This window comes from Kogia breviceps, chromosome 3, assembly GCF_026419965.1.
Source record: "Kogia breviceps isolate mKogBre1 chromosome 3, mKogBre1 haplotype 1, whole genome shotgun sequence".
In the NCBI taxonomy this organism is placed as follows: domain Eukaryota; kingdom Metazoa; phylum Chordata; class Mammalia; order Artiodactyla; family Physeteridae; genus Kogia; species Kogia breviceps.
In genome coordinates, this window is record NC_081312.1 from 28,192,790 (window position 1) to 28,211,659 (window position 18,870).

The following is an 18,870-nucleotide window of genomic DNA, read 5'->3' on the forward strand; positions in this document are numbered from 1 at the left end:
ATGATCTCCACCAAAATAGAGGATCCCTGCCCCAGGCGATAAATATATGGATACTGAAATTTTAAAAATTATTCCTGTTTCACTTGATTGTTTTTTTAGGGTGAAGCTTTTATATTCAACATTTTAGAACCCATTGTTACCTTACAACAGTACCAAATGTGAAAAGCTAACCTCCCATATTCTGTTTTCTCCCTTTATTCAAACATTGTTCACTTCACGGGAATTTCTTTCCACATTTGCATCTGAGATAGAAAGTGGCACCAAAAAATACAAATAATTTCAACAAATGTCAACTTCAAAATCAGCATGAAGTATTCTTAGCAAATATGGTCACTGCTTAGGTGTTTCTGCCTTTCTAAGAAGGTTATAAAGGAAACAGCTTTCTACAGAAGAATAATATAACCATACTTATAAAACCTTTTCCAAATCAATAAATATTGACATATCATTCTTCTTAACTCTTTTCCAACAGAAGCTAAAGTACCTCCCTGTGGATTTGGGCTCAGTGCTGGCCTCTGACAAAAGGAACTTTACATCTTGGGACAGCAGTGTTTTTAATCTAGAGAGTAACCTTGAGCAAGAATCTCGTTAGGCATTAGCTTCCTCCTAGAAAACAGGAATTAGATTCCCAGGGGTTCTCAGACTGGACATCATTGTCACCAATAGTAAATCCTCACCAAGCATTGCTACGTGCAACATACTGTACTCTAGGCGTTACTATAATCCCATTTATAGATGGAGAAAGTGAGGCACAGCAAGGTAGACTAGCTCGCTCCTGTGCATATACTGCTTCTCCAACGTCTAAATCAGTAGGTCCAGGTGGAGCCCTGGAATCCACACTCCTAACAAGCTCCCCCAGGGACTGAGATCCAGGTGGTTTTTAGACCCCATTGTGAGACACTGCTCCAGGCATCAGATCTGCTCTGGTTCTGAGGGTGCAGGAAGGGAGCAAACAGGAGAATCTGAGCTCCAACCAGGGCATTTCACAGGACGGAAGATGCTGCCACACCCTCTGACAGCTCAGGCAGTAAGGGTGGTAGGCTGTGGTTGGAAACAGCGTGATACTGTTTCCTACTGGGAACCCAGAGACTTTGTCTCCTGATGCACCAGAGTGCCACCTGCTGGCTATAGGTAGCCATCGCAGGCCAGGCAGGAACATCACTTGTCCAATCTCTTCACTAAACGTTAAGGGACTACCAAGCGACTACATCGGCGCTGGGGGTTCAGTGGAGACCCCACAGAGAAAGGCAGAGACAATGCCATAACAGTGCTGCATGATTCCTGGAAAAACAGGTAGGAGGCAAGGTCAGTCTGGATGAGGCCTACAGCATGAGGGGTCAGTGGGGAAAAATAAGCCTAGAGGTTGGTAGGGATCAAGCTGGGGGGCCTCATTAGCGTTTGGATTTTGTTCTAAGGGTAATGGGAAATCTAGAAACAAGTCAGATTTAGGTTTCATTGAGATCATTCTGGACTTTGTCGGGGGGGCTGGAACAGTTTGAGTGGAGGCAGAGTCAATTTGGAAACCATTCAAGTAGCAGAGATGAGAGCAGCTGCTGGCCTAGATGAGGTGGTAGCTGCAGGGATGGAGAAATGTGGACAATGAGAAATAGTTAGGATTAGGTTTGATTTGTAAAAAACAAATGTCAAAGAATAACAGCAGGACATCACAGTGGCCCCTTTTCATTCATTCCTTCTTTCAACAAATTGTAGCGCCAACTGTGTGTCAGAAACTAATCTACCTGCTGGGAAATACAGTGGTGTAAGCCAGTCAGGGAAGAGCCCTGCTTTTCATGGAGTTTATGCCCTAAGGAGGTGGTGGTGGGGGGGACATAATCAAATAAGCAAATAAACAACAAAAACAGATGGGAATAGGCACCGTGTAGAGAAGGTAGAAGGGATATGCGGCAGTGACTCATATCTGAACGTTAAGGAGCCTGCCCTGTAAAGATAACAGGGAAAAGCACTCTAGGCCAAAGGAACAGATGTGAAGGCCCTTAAAGGGAGAGTAAGCATAGCACATTCAAGATCAGAGGCAGCCAATGTGGCCGGATGTGGTGGGTAAAGGCAACAGAGGGACCAGAGGCAGGAGAGATAGTCAGGGGCCAGTTTACGAAGGACTTTGTAAGGCAGTGCATGGAATTCTAAGAGTGAAGGGAAGCCACTGACACCTTTCAGACAGGAAAGTGACAGAATCAGATTTCGCTTGAAGATCTCTCTGGCTGCCCCTGGAGAATGGATTGTGTGGGACAAGAGTGGAAGGAGGCGGCAGGTAGAACCTGAGATGTGGGCCAGGAGAGATGGTGGTGGCCGCAGCGTGAAGGGGAGGATTCTGGGCATACTTTAAAGTCAGAGTCAACAGGACTCGCTGATGGATTGGATGTGGGGTGAAAAAAATAGCAGAACCAAGAATGACTCCCCAAGACCATGAGGATGACAGCTACTGCAGAATACCTAGACACAGGGAGAAAGGGCCTAAGGGAATGTCTTCCCCAAGGATGTGGCATCCCAACAAGCAAAGGCCTGGCCTTAACACTCAGTCCTGCTGGAGGAGGCATGTGCGGGAACCACACTGAAGCTCAGTTTCCTTACCTGTGACTGGGCCTAGCCTGCTGGGGTGCATCGCGAGGACTAAATAGAAGCCTGACACAGACTTGACCCTCATGCTGGCCTGGCCTCTTAGCACACTGAGTTGGTCAGTTTTCTCCCATTGTTGGGAAGTCTCTTTCCAGGCAGCCAGAGCCCTGCCCCCAGTGGGAAGAACACCCAAGGTCAATAACCAGTTCTAAGCAGAAACCCCAGAGTAATCCCCTCCCTCCATCCTCCAAGTCCTGGACCTGGGAACATCAAGGGAGAGAAATGGTCACTCTCAGCTCCTTAAACCAAAAGGGAACGTGGGAACGGGCAGTCACATAGGACAAAACAAATACCAGAGACCAAGGGCTGTGAGCACCACATCACTTTATTTCTTTGGTTTTCCAACTTCACTCTTGGACAATGCAAATTCAGTCTCTTGCCTGCCTGGCCACTGTGTGGTCTCTCACTGGAGATGGGGCACAGGCTCTGAGGAGGAGCTCAACAGAAAAACTGGGGTCCCCGAGAGCCAGCTGGGCTGGCTGAGGACTGCAGGGTCCACAGCAGATGCACCAAGCACCAGCAAGTAGAGACCCAAGGCCCTCTCCCCGAGTCCTTTACCACACTCCTCACAATGGACAGACCAGCCTTCAGTGATCCCCTAGAGGCCAGCTTTGGTCCTTTCTCTACATCCCTGCCTCTGCTTACACTGAGCCTGGCACCCTCTCCCTTAGGGGCACCAGGCAGAAGCCATGACCTGCTCCACATCTGATCTCTTAATGTTCCTCTGGGAAACATCTTTGAGTAAGGGGGGTGCCAACCCCCAAAAGGAACTGAAGACATATATTCTACCCAGTGGGACAGACGGCCATGCTACAATACTCCTTTTGTCCCCGGGAAAAGCTGAAAGCAGTTTTAGCTAACCAACCCTGCTTCGGGTCCCCACATACATACAGCTTCCAACACCAGCAAGGGGGCCCAGCCAACGCACTTAAATCAAAACAAAAGACTAAAACCAAGACACAATAATAAAAATAAGAATGGTAAACAACTGAAGAGAATATCTCCGGTCCTGTAGCTCTCTGCAGGGGGCCAGATGGCTGATCTCTGGCTCTCTCTGCCCTGGAGCTGGGAAACAACACGAAGCTGCCCTTAGATTCAGGGTCGATGCTGTGAGAGCAAAAGGGATCCTGGCCAAGCCAGGAGGGGGGCAACTCAGGTCTCTGACCTTCTCCAAAGTGGTCCTCCTTCCTCCCAGCCCCTTTCATACCTCCCCGTCAGCCATCCACCAGGGTGAGGCCATCGTAGAGGGCACGCTTCCACATGTAGTAGGTAGAGCGGGCGGTGAGGGGGAAGAGGGCACTGAACTCCTTGTAGGAGGGGAAGCTCTTGGACTGGAAGCGCTTCTGCAGGAACAGCTTGGCCTGGGCCTTGAACTTCGTGGTGGCGAGCATGTCCATCACCAGCACCTGGCCGTCCCTGCCACCTGCCGTTGCTGCCACCACAGGGTGGCTGGACAGGGACCCACTGGGGGGCCGGCCCTGGGCCGTGGCCCCCTCTTGCGGGGCCCCTTCTCTGGAAGGCCCTCCCTGGGCCTTCCCTGGATCCTCTCCTGGAGAAGCTGCCATCTGCAGGGTCCCTGCAGGTGGGGCCATGGCAGCTGTCACATTCCTGCCAGCTTCTTTCTCCCGTTTCTCCTCCTCCTCCTTCATGCCCCCTTCGCCCAAGCTGGGGGCCTGTATCTGGAGCTGGGACAGACTTCTGGGCCAGCCCCGGGCAAGACTCTTCCAGACCCAAAAGGTGGAGGGAGACAGGCTCGGGTAGCGGAGGCGGAAGCGACAGAAGGGGAGGTGCCCACTGAGCACCTGCTTGCGGGCTGCGCTGCGCAGGCGCCTCTGCCAACGGGACAGGGGCATCCTCAGGGGTAGGAACTCCCGGGGGGCAGGTGATTCCCCACCCGTTGCTTTCCCTGCCCCTTCTCCTGCCTCACCCTTCCAAGGGAACAAGGCCTTTTCCCCAACAGATGCTGGCTGGGAAGCCCCGACTACCGAGAGGGCGGGCGCAGGCTTGAAGCTGGGGTTCCTTCGGAGAGCCTTTCGGCGCCAATTGTAGTAGGTGGACCGGGAGATGCCGGGGAACCTGCGTTTGAAGCAGCGATAGGGTACCAGCGTATTCAGGGAGATGCAGTGCTCCAGGTACAACTTGGCCCGCTGCATTAAGACCATTCCAGGGCTTGACATGGCCGACGAGGAGCACCCCAGCCCCTTGGCAACCTGTTCCTCTGGCAGCTTCTCCAGCTCCTCCATGGCCAGCTCCTCCTTAGGGACCAGGGCCCGGCAGGCGACAGAGCCCAAGAGCTCGTGCTTCCAGGCATAATAGGTGGAGCGGGAGACCTCGGGGAACCGCCGGAGGAACTGCTGCAGCGGCACAACAGCCCCGCGGTGGAAGCTGTCCCGCAGGAAGTGCTTGGCCGAGAAGCGGGTGGCCACCCTCTGCCGGTGCTCCTGGGACTGCCGCCGCCAGCGGTAGAAGGTGCTCTTGGTGACGCTATAGTGCCCTCCGAGGTGGGAGTAGCTGAGGCCAGGTTCCCGGTTGAGCAGCTCCAGGGTCTTGGCGGGCGGGGGCAGTGGGGCCAGGGCAGCAGGAGTCGGGGCCAGGCCGGGGCTGGCACTTTCAGCCTCCACCTCCTCCAGCCCCACCACGGGGGCAAAGTACTGGTGGCGGAAGAGCTGGCTGGTGAGGGGCTGGCCAGCCCACATGATGTGCAGCGTGGCGGGCATGTGGTCGCAGCGGCGGGGCCGGATGACGCGGTTAAAGTACGGCCGGATCTTGAGGTTGCGCAAGGGGTAAATGGAGTAGATGTTGCGCTGAAGGACCGAGGCGAGGGCGTACAAGTGCCACACGTTGGAGAAGCTGCTAGGAAAGCAGGTGGCCTTGACGTCCGCATCAAAGATGGCCTCCAGCGTGGCGGACGGCAGGCTGGTCATCTCCGGGGACTCCTCAGAGCACAGGGAATAGCGCACGGCCTGCAGCATCACCTTGGAGTCAATCATGCCCTGGAGGTAGTAGTGCCGGTGCAGCAGCATCTCCACCACCGTGCGGGCCCGCAGCTCCAGGCTGAGGCCAGCGTCGCCCCACAGCAGCATGCTGGCCGCCTCGAACAGCAGGCTGCCCTCGCCCTTGCACACCAGCGGCAACATGTTCCGGGGAGCATCCTCTGGGTACAGGCTCAGGGCCACTGAGTCCACCTCCAGCACCTGGGGGCCAGGGCCTCCCTCCCGGCCGGTGGGGAGAGCGAAGGAAGACAGGACCTGCTTGGCCTCCAGAGCAGCACCAACGAGACCCTCCAGGCCCTCGGACTCCACTGCCTCCTGCAGCTCCTGCAGCACCTGCTGCACCAGCTGCTCCCGGGATGTCATCCTACCAGGGCAAAGGAGAGAGGGCAGAGGTCAGCCAAGGCACCCAGATGATACCCAGCAATGGCGCCTTATCCACTCCTCTGCCTTCTCCCTCAAGATAGCGCCTATCTATTCCCATCCCCCCATAGCACGTAATGGCTACGTGCCTCCTGGGGTTTGTTTAATTACTCAGTGGTACAAAGGAAGAGCTTGGCCTTGGAGAATGGATTTGAATCCCGGTTCTGATACTAGCTTGAGCAAGTCACTCAACCTCTCTGTTTCTGGTTCCTTTTCTGTTAAAATGGGGACAATAATAAAAGTATCTACCTTATAGGATTGTTGTGGATATAAATGAGACAATGAAAGTAAAGGACGGAGATATATAAATGCATATTTATAAGCGTACACACACATATGTATACATATATGTATACATGTGTGTATGTATATACACATATATATATTCATCCTTAGAAAAGTGCCTGGCACATAGTAAAGTACTAAAGAAGCATTAGCTATTACATATTAGAGTATTATCTGTACTATACATATTATATAATGCAGGTATAAAAGCTATACCTCTGCACCTGTTAAAGACAATCACACATAGCCTAAATTGGTCTCCTTTTTCCTAAAACAGTGATTCTCAAAGAATGGTCCATGGGGACTTCCCTGGTGGTGCAGTGGTTGAGAATCCGCCTGTCAATGCAGGGGACACGGGTTCGAGCCCTGGTCCTGGAAGATTTCACATGCCGCAGAGCAACTAAGCCCATGCGCCACAACTACTGAGCCTGCGCTCTAGAGCCCGCGAGCCACAACTACTGAACCCGTGTGCCTAGAGCCCGTGCTCCGCAACAAGAGAAGCCACTGCAACGAGAAGCTGGCATCGCAATGAAGAGTAGCCCCCGCTCACCACAAGAGAAAGCCCGCGCGCAGCAACGAAGACCCAGCGCAGCCAAAAAAAAAAAAAAAAAAAGTATGGTCCATGGACCCTTGGGGTTCTCTGAGACTTTCTGAGGGGCTGCAAGTTAAACTGTTTTCATAATAATACTAAGATAACAACACTAAGATATGATTTGCCTTTTTCATTGTGTTAACATTGGAGTACAGCTAGTACCTCAGCATGAATTAAACTAGAAATCACTGTGTTCTACCCCATCATGTAGCCACAGTTGGGAAAAAGAAAGCTAGTATCACTCCAAAATGTCCTTGTTACAGCAGCAATTATTTTTTAAAATCATAACCCTTAAATACATGACTTCAATGTTTGAAGTGACAAAATGGGGAGTCCTCATGGAGGATTTCTGCTGCACACTGGTGCATAATGAATGAGTGACAATTGTTTGGGTTGCATGATGAACTAGCCACTTTTTCATGGAATACCATTTTTATTTGAAAGAAAAATTGAGTGGCATTAGTCATTTAGACTTGGATATATTTAACAGACATTTTCTCAAAAATGAATAAGGTGAGGCTGTCACTTCAAGGAAAACTACTACTGTTTATGGCCAGTGAAAATATTTGAGCTTTCATTTGAAAATTAGAATTTTGGAAAACTTGTATCCACTACAGTGAGCTTGACAGCTTCCCAATACTTAAAGATTTTCCTGATGGGACCAGTGGTGACACTAACACATGTAACTTTTTATACTACATAATGGAATGTTCAACATTTGAAGATTTGCACTAACACATGTAACTTTTTATACTATATAATGGAATGTTCAACATTTGAAGATTTGCATCACTCAGTGAACTGTATTTCCCAAATAACCAATGGGATGGCACGGGTAAAAGATCCATTCAAGGGCTTCCCTGGTGGCGCAGCAGTTGAGAGTCCGCCTGCCGATGCAGGGGACACGGGTTCATGCCCCGGTCCGGGAAGATCCCACATGCCGCGGAGCGGCTGGGCCCGTGAGCCATGGCCGCTGAGCCTGCACGTCCGGAGCCTGTGCTCCGCAACGGGAGAGGCCACAACAGTGAGAGGCCCACGTACTGGAAAAAAAAAAAAAAAAAAAAAATCCATTCAAAGTATAAAAGAAAGCAATGGATTTTTAATATAATACAGTACAAAAGTTCCTGAATATTATTTCAGATTCTGCATTATAACTAAGCTTTGAGGAACTACCACCTGTCGAGTTTTGGTGTAGTTGTCAAAGAATATCCACTGAAAATGCTACCAAAATACACTTCCTCTGGGAATTCTCTGGCAGGCCAGTGGTTAGGACTTCACACTTTCACTGCCGTGGCCCAGAATCGATACCCTGGTTGGGGAACTAAGATCCTGCAAGCCCCGTGGTGGCAAAGACAAAGAAAAAAAAAATACTCTTCCTCTGTCCATCTATGTGTCTGAAGTTGGATTTTCTTCATGTACTTCTACCAAAATAATGTATCACAACAGATTGAACGTAGAGACAGATAAGAATCTACTTGTCTTCTGATAACCGGATATTACAGAGTTGAAAAATGTTAAAGATGCACTGTTCTCACTAAATATTTTTTGTTCTGGAAAAGTTATTTTTCACAAAAATTATTATTTGTTACTAGGTAACAGATTTGTTCTTTTTTAATAAAGAAATCTTTTCTAAATGTCTAAATTTTAATTTTGAATGTAACATGTTGACAGATGTAACCTATATAAACAAAAGCTCTTCAGGGTCTTCAATTTTTAACAGCATACACGTGTCCTAAGACCAAAACATTTGAGAACTGCTGCCCTGGGATAAAGTTAGTCTTTTCAAAGAGGTAGCAGCAGCCTAGCCACTGTGCTGACATAGATCTAATAACTAAGGTTTACTATTTGCCATGCACTTTCCTAATCCTGGCAGCGGAACTTTAAGGTGGGTACTACCATTATCCCCAATTTACAGGTGAAGAAACTGAGACAATCAAATTTAGGCTCATTTGCCCAATTTGCCCCAGACCTCATAAGTGGTGCAGCCAGTAGCTGAAACCAGATGCTCTTTAGGGCCTGTGATTCATCTACTCCAGTTTAAAATGCCAGCCACCTTTCAATTCAAACTAATCATCCTAATTACTGGTAGGTTTTCTGTGTTGTGTTGCAAAGCAGAGTAATATTCCTTTGTGGACACTGTTTTTAAATTAAAAAGGAGACCATTACCCTTTCTCAGATCTTTGTTCTCAGATTTTAATAAATTCCTTTAGATTAGCCTTAGGTTTAAAAACTGTGTTTGGGTGTATACATTTGTCAACTCCTCAAACTGCACACCTAAAAGGAAAGGGTTTTGCGCTCTTACAAGGGAGGCATTTGGGTGTAAATTATGGTTCAGTAAAGTTGAAAGAAAGTTTTTAAAGAACCAAAGGTTTACCACCAGAATTTTACTTGGTAACCATAAAAAAGAAAGCTTTTTACAAACTGGTAATCAGAATCACCTTTGGATAAAAATTTCTTGCTTGTAGATATTTTTTTTAAATGTATTTATTGTAACAAACCTGGTCTAACCTCTCACCAGATTTCTATTTGTCCCACATTATCTGACCCTGGAATTGGGCTTTTAATCTGTTCATCTTTTATATACTTCATATTTACTTTTTAAAAAACTGTTAGTTTTTTGGACTCAGGAGATAAACTTCACAGAGAGCACTTCCGTATGCAATAAAAAATTGAGTGCTGAGGAACAAACTGTATACACAGAAGAGCTTTTTCATTCTGGCAGACAACAAAGATGCTGGTATTTTGTTTTCCTTGCAAGTCACTTGTAAACGCTGCTATACAGATGCATATAAATGAGAGCTCTGCTCTGCTAGATACTTCGCAAACAAAACTATGAAAATAACCACCAGTCACCTACTGCTTACTAGGTACATTTAGGTAATTCAACCAAAATCTCAAAAAAAATAAGACGGGATAATTAATTTAAATTGTGTGGGTGATTCTTCCTGCCATTCCACACAAGGAGCAGGGCACAATGTTCCCTTAAACGATTACAAGTTTCTGTGGGCTTTGCATTGGGTGAGCGTTTGGACTTCGGGCTTTTCAGAGGTAATATTTATATGTGGTTCTCACTTTCCTTCTACATGAATTACAACTCCATCACACCTGCACCTTCACTAGGATAGCTACTTCTAGTTCACACATAGAGAAATGGAGGCTTGGGGGTTAAATAACACTCCAAAGACCACAAGCTATTAAAACTACAAAACCTAAGCACTCTGACTCCAGAGCTCCCCTCCTAACCCCTGTAATTCCACCATACAGGGAAATACAGGGCCCAAAATGCTCATTATCCAAAGGATGCAGAAACACATGGATTCTTGGGGCTTCGAGACAAAGCTGGCCATTTTACAGATAAGGAAATTGAGGTCCAGAAAGGTAAAGTTGACTTGCCTGAATTCCTGCTGTAGTATCCAGATACCTGCCAACACGTCCAGATAGACCACACGTCTTCCTGTGCAAACCCCCCCCTCCTCCCTCCCCTTCCCTGTCCCACCCTACCTACTCTTCCCATCCCAGTCCCACCCCACCCCACCCTAACTCATTCCTTCCTCTTCCCCAAAGAGGTAAGAGGAGACGTGAGTAGGTAATACCCTACTTCTTTTTTCCTCAAAAGCTTGCTGAGAGAAAGTAGCTCCCTGGAGAGGCTCTGCACCTCGCGCCAACTCAGGTGGGTCTGGACCAGGAGAGAATGGGGCAGCGGGAAAAGGCCGGAGGCCGTATGGGGAAGCTAATCATACTTAAGTAGACAATCAGTTGATGGGGTTCAGGTGCAACAGTCTTTTTGGTGATGGCTCCCTGGAAACGCAATGCAAAGCAGATCTGACAATTACCAGGTGCATTCGTGGAATAAGGTGCAGAAAGTGAGAGCTAATCTAGGGGTCTTGCCCAGCTGGCCTCCCCTGGCCCAAACCACTCTTAGAAGGGACCTGAAAAAACATGAAACCGAGGAGGCAGGGCCCCTCAAGGCGACACAGGCTCCCCGGCTTGAGGTTGGGAGGGAGGAAATAGGACATCCAGAAAGCATCCAGCCAGCATCTTGGCACCTAAGAGGGCTCTGGAGCCCAGGAAAGAATGAATGGACACGGGCAACTCTGCAGGCAGTTCAAAGCCTCACCTTCACCAAGGCCCGCTTTCCTCCTCCCCCAGTCTCCTTATTTCAAGCAGATGGGGTCTCAGGGCCCAGGTCTGGCCTCTGTCCCTTGCATTTGAAAAGGGTTGAGCCAGCGCTCTGGGCAGGACAAGGGAAGAAAGGGCCAAAGGATCTGCTGACAGTGTTGGTAAGTCTCTGGCCTCTAGAACAAACACCCTCCCTGCCAGGCTCATCCTGGGCTCCGCTTTCGCTCACCAAGGACCCCGTGTTCTCCCCAACCCTCATAAAGCAGGCCCTGCAGTCTCAATAGCCAGCCAGGCCCTACAAGCATGAGGGAGGGCCACACTGGCCTCAGCCCTCAGTAAGACTGCCCAAGACCGTGGAGGCACGGCTGGCATCTCACCCGGCCTGGCTCCACACCTCTCTGGCCTTGCCCTCCAGTCCCCCAGTCATGCCGGCCCAGCTGCCCGGGCTGCACCCCTGGCTCCAGGGAGCGCCAGCCATCTTGGCTTCTTCCCCGGTGGCCAGGAGGCCTCGCGGGGCATGGGCGGCCACAGGTCCTGGCTGGTGGCAGGCAAGTCCCTTGACTGTGACTTCCCAAGGAACCTCCCACCAACCAAGGGCATCAGGAGGGCCTGGGGGCACCCCGTCAATCATGCCTTGGTAGTTCCCAAGCTGAGTAGCTCTAGGGGACCACGCGCCTGGAAGGGAAGGAGAATGGGCAGCGAGGCCCACGAGGGGAAGCGGAGCAAGCCGCCAGGAGGCCCTGGATAGCTGGGGAGAGAGCTGGGTGGCAGGGGGTATCTGAGACAAGGGACCCAACTGGGGAAACACCGGGAGTCTGGGGAGGGGCTAAGGCCAGACCATTGTGTAGGGTGGGGAGGGGAGATAGGCGGGTGAGAGGGGGTGGGGGGGTGGGGATGGGGAAGGGGCTGGAGGTGGGGGTGGGGAGAAGGAGAACTTGAAACAATGCTTCTCCTCTCCACACACACACACACACACACACACACACACACACACACACGCGCGCACGCACGCGCGCACGCGGCATCTTCAGAGTCACTCTATGACCCTTGAGCCCTTTAGTGTCCCAAGGCCACCCCCTCGTTCCCCTGGGGTCTCCAAACTGGTCGAAGCACCCACCCTTCCTAATTTTGAGGAAACTTCCTAGTTTACTGACCTCGAGGGTGGCCCAGAGCCCAGGGGGCGTCCGCTTCTCTCTCCACCTTCCAGCTTGGGACATTTAAGTCACCCTGTGGGCAGTGTCCCCAGCTGAGCGCCACTCTCACTCCAGAACTGGTTTCATATCTGTGGTGGACCATTGAGCATGGACCGTCTACAGCCAACTGGCCGGTGGAGAAGCGGCTTAAGCCACTCCCCCCAGGAAATCGCCCACCCTCAAGTGCTCTGGTCCCAAGATGAAAGAAGTGCAAATTCGGGGGTCACTTCCAATGGTAAAGTGATAGCAGCTATTGTCTCGTCCACTCTACCCAGCTGTGGGTGTTAAAGCGCCCTGACCTAGCTCTGAAACGGACCCCAAACTACCCAGGGAAAACTTGAAAGAAAGTCGAAAGATTTCCAAAGAATTTGGGGGGAGGGGAAAGGGAGGGGAGGAGGTTTAGATAGAAAGACCTAAGGAAAGTCTGTGGCCAGGATAAGAGGGGGAGGGGGGGCGAGAGCGAAGCTGGAGCTGGGAAACTAGCCTTGGGTGATTGGTTAGAGGACTTGGGGCTCTCTACCTCCAAGATGCATCTCTTCCTGAGGCAGCTCCCCCATCCCTGGCCCCCAAGAGACAGGGAGGCTGGAGAACTCACTGCCCCCACCTTGGTGCAGGCCCCCTTCCCTTCCAGAAAGGCCTCCATGCCCACCTTTCTCTGAGCATCCCCCAGGCTTGAGGCTCAACACCTCTCACTCCCAAAGTGGGCCTGGGCCAAAGATGCTTCTGCCTGGGGCCAGGGCACCTATCCCAGGACACCTGGTGTTCTGAGCCCAGCAGGAAGGTAAGGACATGTGGTACCTGGGGCTTCCGTCCCTCCCCGCAGCTCACCTCAGCCCAGAGGCCTCAGATAATCCCGGAGGAACTAGTCCTATCCGCCCGTCCAGTTCCCCGCTGGTGGGGGAGGTGAGGGCTGCCAGATTGCAGCCTTTGGTGGTAGCTCCCCCCAGGGGCTTTCCTGCCCAGCCTTAACCCTTTGGAGTGCTGGGGCTAACAGCTTCTCCCGGGCTTCAGTTCCACCCACCTCTCCTCTTTATCGCCTTACCCCTCGCTACCACTGTAAAATGCCCCCCAGTGTCGGTTATGCCCCAGCTCCACTAATCATCTTCTCCTCTGCCGATCGTGAACCCTACACTTATCACCTAAGTCAAAACTCCTTTATCAAACATCCATCCTCAGGAAAGCTGAATGAGGGGGCCACCAGAAGTGAACTCGAGTCCAGTCCCTGCATTTTAAGCACACCAGCCCCACCCAGCACGATGGCAGTCGCCTGAGGCAGTGGTTTAGATGCCTCTTGGACTTGGAGTTGAATGCCAACCAATTGTTTAAACCTCAGAGCCCTGATTCAGTGGTTACTGGGTCCTAACATTTACGCCAGAGGGTTCGTTTACCCCCAGAGTTGCTGGGTGGATTCAATAAGATAAACGTAAGCATTTTCCAGGACTGTGCTTGGCACAGAGCAAGTGTATTCCAGTTCTCAGGCTCTCCAGTGAATTTGAAATTATTTTTAAGTTCTTAATACAGATGCAGTATTTTAAAAGTTTCAGACAATAGTGGTGATTTTGAAGAAGGAGATGGAATTACGAGATACTTTTTCTTTCCACATAGCTTTCTGTGTCTTTTGACATTTTATAAGGAGTCCGCATTATTTGCTATCATTTAATAAAGGCAATGAAGATAATTTAAAATTCTTTAAAAGGCTAATAGAATCTTTTAAAGTATTTTTTAAAAAGAAGCCCTCGTGATAAAAAGGTTTGTTGGTGCTCCCATTACCAAAGTAAGAGTCTTATTTATAGACTAATTGGGAAAATGAATAATTGGGAGAATTTTAAAAGTAAAGGAGTAAGAAGGAAAAATCACCTATAATCTCATTATCTAAAGATAGCTATTGTGAACATCTTGGTACATTTCTTTCTAATCTCGTTTCTTTTCTTAGACTATACAAATTAAACTTTGTCTTTACAAAAGACCCAAACGGTACAGAGTAAAAAATAGAGTAAATTGAGCCAGTCCTCCCTTTTAGTCCCAAACCCATTCTCCTCATTATGAGACCTAAAAACAACTGCCCAGTTCTTTTTCTGTATATTTTCAGCTTTTTCTGTGCATATACACATGTATATTTTTCTAGTCTCTCTGTGCATATTTTTATTCTGTGTTAAATACTTTACTTTTGACTGATATATATGTGCATATGTATTATATATATAAATGATATCTAAATAATAATACAGTAGTCCTTCCTTATCTGCAGTTTTGCTTTCCTTGGTTTCAGTTACCTGTGGTCAACTGCAGTGGAAAAATATTAAATGAAAAATTCCAGAAGCAAACATTCATGAGTTTCAAATTGCTTGCTGTTCTGAGTAACGTGATGAAATCTCTCATCCCCCGGCTCTGTCCCACCTGGGAAGTGAGTGAATCATCCTTCTCATCAGCCTGTCCACGCTGTAGACGCTACCCAACTAGTTAGTATAGGGAAAAACATAGTACATATAGGGTTCGGTACTCTCCGTGGTTTCAGGCATCCACTGGGGGTCTTCGGATGGGGTTGGGGGGACTGAAGTAGGGAGGGACCACAATACCACTGTATATTATTCAAAATGCTTGTAAATATTGGTTCAGGAATTTACTAAAGTATTCAAGATTCAAATTTCAGCCCTGTTGCCTTTCTACAGTTTCTCTTTTCAGAAGCAACCAATATCATAATTCAAAAAGAGACATGCACCACAATGTTCATTGCAGCACTATTTACAATAGCCAAGACATGGAACCAACCTAAATGTCCATCAACAGATTAATGGATGAAGATGTGGCACATATATACGGTGCAATATTACTCAGCCATAAAAAGAAACGGAATTGAGTTATTATTTGTAGTGGGGTGGATGGACCTAGAGTCTGTCATATAGAGTGAAGTAAGTCAGAAAGAGAAAAACAAATACCATATGCTAACGCATATATATGGAATCTTAAAAAAAAAAAAGAAGGTACTGATAAACCTAGTTGCAGGAGGGCAGGAATAAAGAGGTAGACATAGAGAATGGACTTGATGACATGGGGTGGGAGGGCGAAGCTGGGGCAAAGTGAGAGTAGCATCAATGTATATACACTACCAAATGTAAAATAGTTGGCTGGTGGGAAGCAGAAGCATAGCACAGGGAGATCAGCTCGGTGCTCTGCGATGACCTAGAGGGGTGGGATAGGGAGGATGGGAGGGAAGCTCATGAGGGAGGGGAGGGCTTTCCTGGTGGCACAGTGGTTAAGAATCCTCCTGCCAATGCAGGGGACACAGGTTCGAGCCCTGGTCTGGGAAGATCCCACATGCCGCAGAGCAGCTGGGCCCGTGAGCCGTGGCTGCTGTGCCTGCGCGTCTGGAGCCTGTGCTCCGCAACGGGAGAGGCCACAACAGTGAGAGGCCTGCATACCGGGAAAAAAAAAAAAAAAAGAAAAGAAAAGAAAAGAGAGGTATTAAGGGAAAAAAAGCAACCAACATCCTTTCTAAGGTATCATGCCAGAGATCTATTATGTATAAAGAAGCAACTCTCTCAGAGAGCACTTGTGTCCTTTCTTTAAAACAAATGTAATATACTACTCTTATGTACCTTGCTTTTTAAAATAAATTTATTTATTTTTGGTTGCGTTGGGTCTTCGTTGCTGCGCGTGGGGCTTTCTCTAGTTGTGGCAAGTGGGGGCTACTCTTCATTGTGGTGTGCAGGCTTCTCATTGCAGTGGCTTCTTTTGTTGCGGAGCATGGGCTCTAGGTGCACGGGCTTAGTAGTTGTGGCGCACAGGCTCAGTAGTTGTGGCACGCAGGCTCAGTAGTTGTGGTGCACAGGCTTAGTTGCTCCACGGCACATGGGATCTTCCTGGACCAGGGCTTGAACCCATGTCCCCTGCATTGGCAGGCGGATTCTTAACCACTGCACCACCAGGGAATTCTCCCCACCTTGCTTTTTATTTTATTTTATTTATTTATTATTTTTTTTAATTAATTTATTTATTTTTGGCTGTGTTGGGTCTTCGTTTCTGTGCGAGGGCTTTCTCTAGTTGTGGCGAGTGGGGGCCACTCTTCATCGCGGTGCGCGGACCTCTCACTGTCGCGGAGCACAGGCTCCAGATGCACAGGCTCAGGAGTTGTGGCACACGGGCCTAGCTGCTCCGTGGCATATGGGATCTTCCCAGACCAGGGCTCGAACCCGTGTCCCCTGCATTGGCAGGCAGATTCTTAACCACTGCGCCACCAGGGAAGCCCCCCACCTTGCTTTTTGTACTTAATTTTTTACCCAGAACCACCACTGTTCAATAAAATAATGACAGGCACACATTACTTTTACACTTTCTAGTAGCCACATTTGAAACGTTAAAAGGAATAGGTGAAATTAATTTTAACAATAGATTTTATTTAAACCAATATATCTGAAATATTATCATTTTGACAGGAAATCAATGTAAAAAATTATTAATGAGATAGCGCATTCATTTTTTTTGTACCAAGTCTTCAAAATCCGGAGTGCATTTTCCATTTAAAGCATATCTCAGAACTAGACACATTTCAAATGTTCTATAGACTCATGTGGATGGTGGCAAATATATTAGCACATGTCTAGATGTAGCATGAACTCCATTTTATAAATGAACATAATGTACTATCCAGTCCTCTATTTTTTTAAGTTATTTATTTATTTGGCTGTGTTAGGTCTTCATTGCTGCACATGGGCTTTCTCTAGTTGCGGAAATCAGGGTCTACTCTTCGTAGCAGTGTGCACGTGGGCTTCTCATTGTGGTGGCTTCTCTTGTTGCGGAGCACGGGCTCTAGGTGCACAGGCTCAGTAGTTGTGGCTCACAGGATCTAGAGCACCGGCTCAGTAGTTGTGGCACAAGGGCTTAGTTGCTCTGCGGCATGTGAGATCTTCCCAGACCAGGGATCGAACCCATGTCCCCTGCATTGGCAGGCAGACTCTTAACCAGTGCACCACCAGGAAGTCCCTATCCAGTCCTCTATTGATGGTCCTTAAGGTCATTTCCTTCTTTTGCTCTTAAACCATGCTACGACTGGTAATCTTGCACATACATAATTTTGCACATGTATAGGTGTAACTGTACCTTCAAAGTGTATGCATATAGTAATTTAAATAGATTTTGCCAAGTTTCTCTTCGTAGAAGTTGTATCAGTTTATCCCCCCCAAAACAAAGTATGAGTGTAGTCTTCCTACCCCTAAGCCAGCATAGTGTGTGATCACGTTTTTTTTTTTTTATCTTTGCCAATCGAATAGGTGAAAACTTAGTCTCTTAGTGTGGTTTTAATTTACAATTTTCATAACGAGTAAAGGAGAGCATTTTTCAGCCATTTAAGAGCCATTTATATTTCCTTTCCTGTGAGTATCCTTTGCCCCATTTTGCTATTTGGTTATACACCTTTTCTTATTGATTAAAGAGAGTTTTATATAAAGACAGCCCTTGGTCTACGACAGGAACTAGAAATATTTTTTTCTGAGTTTGTGGTTTATAATTGGACTTGGCTTACGGTGGTTTTTTTATCATGAAGAAATCTGCTTATTTTTACATATATTGAACAACATATCTTGTCTTTAATGGATTCTGGATTTGGTACTTTTTTTTTTTTTTTTTTTTTTGCGGTACGCGGGCCTCTCACTGTTGTGGCCTCTCCCATTGTGGAGCACAGGCTCCGAACGCGCAGCCTCAGCGGCCATGGCTCACGGGCCCAGCCGCTCCGCGACATGTGGGATCCTCCCGGACCAGGGCACGAACCCGTGCCCCCTGCATTGGCAGGCATACTCTCAACCACTGCGCCACCAGGGAAGCCCTGGATTTGGTACATTTTAATCAACCTTTATTTAAGCCATTAAGATGTGGTGTCACAAAATTAAGGGCCTGGTCATGTAAGGTGTCCAAACACTAAAAATCCCAGATTCCCAGCAATAATTAAACCAACTCCTACAAGTAGATATCTTTAGTTAATATATACCTTGCTTTGAACAAAATTCAGATTTAGGAAGCAGATGAGTTCAGGGTAATCCTTCACTTATAAAGGGGCATACAATAGGACAGCTTCCTTTACATAATAAGCTGAGATAAGTAATTGACTGTGTTTAAATTTACAGCTTTCCAGGGGTTGTATAAGTGGTGGTTCACCTGTATTTGGATCAGCTACAAAAAATAAGTCCGGTATTGAGTGAAGTAATTATTGATTGAACACTGACTGTATAGTGAAAAGCCTGAGCTTTGGAGCGTAACGGCAGGGTTGAAATTCCAGCTCTGTGCCTATGTGCCCTTGAACAAGTTAGGGGACACGGATTTGTGTCCCCGTCCGCGGAGCCGCTAGGCCCGTGAGCCATGGCCGCTGAGCCTGCACGTCCAGAGCCTGTGCTCCGCAACGGGAGAGGCCACAACAGTGAGAGGCCCGCGTACCGCAAAAAAAAAAAAAAAAAGAATGATAATAGTGCCGGAGAGTTTGCTCTGAGAATTAAATGAAAAACTGCTTATGAAGTTCTTAGCACAGGTCTCATGATAAAATACTCTGGACATGTTGCTGCTGTTAGATTTAGCTGTCTTCCCACCTCATTCTCCTTCTATAGATATCTAAAGAATTCATCCACTTGTCATTCAATTAATGCAGCCA

The 18,870-nt window shown here is 48.1% G+C and overlaps 1 protein-coding gene across 1 annotated transcript; it reads right to left on the reverse strand.

The window, feature by feature from the left end:
* Positions 1 to 3,848: 3,848 nt before the first annotated feature.
* VRTN (vertebrae development associated) lies at positions 3,849 to 5,990 on the reverse strand. Its single transcript, XM_059055813.2, has one exon. It carries the CDS (start codon positions 5,988 to 5,990, stop codon positions 3,849 to 3,851), a length of 2,142 nt encoding a protein of 713 aa, XP_058911796.1.
* Between the last annotated feature and the right edge of the window lie 12,880 nt (positions 5,991 to 18,870).

Excerpts from the sequence above, each read along its gene's own strand:
- VRTN (XM_059055813.2), bottom strand. The coding sequence starts at position 5,990 with ATGACATCCCGGGAGCAGCTGGTGCAGCAGGTGCTGCAGGAGCTGCAG.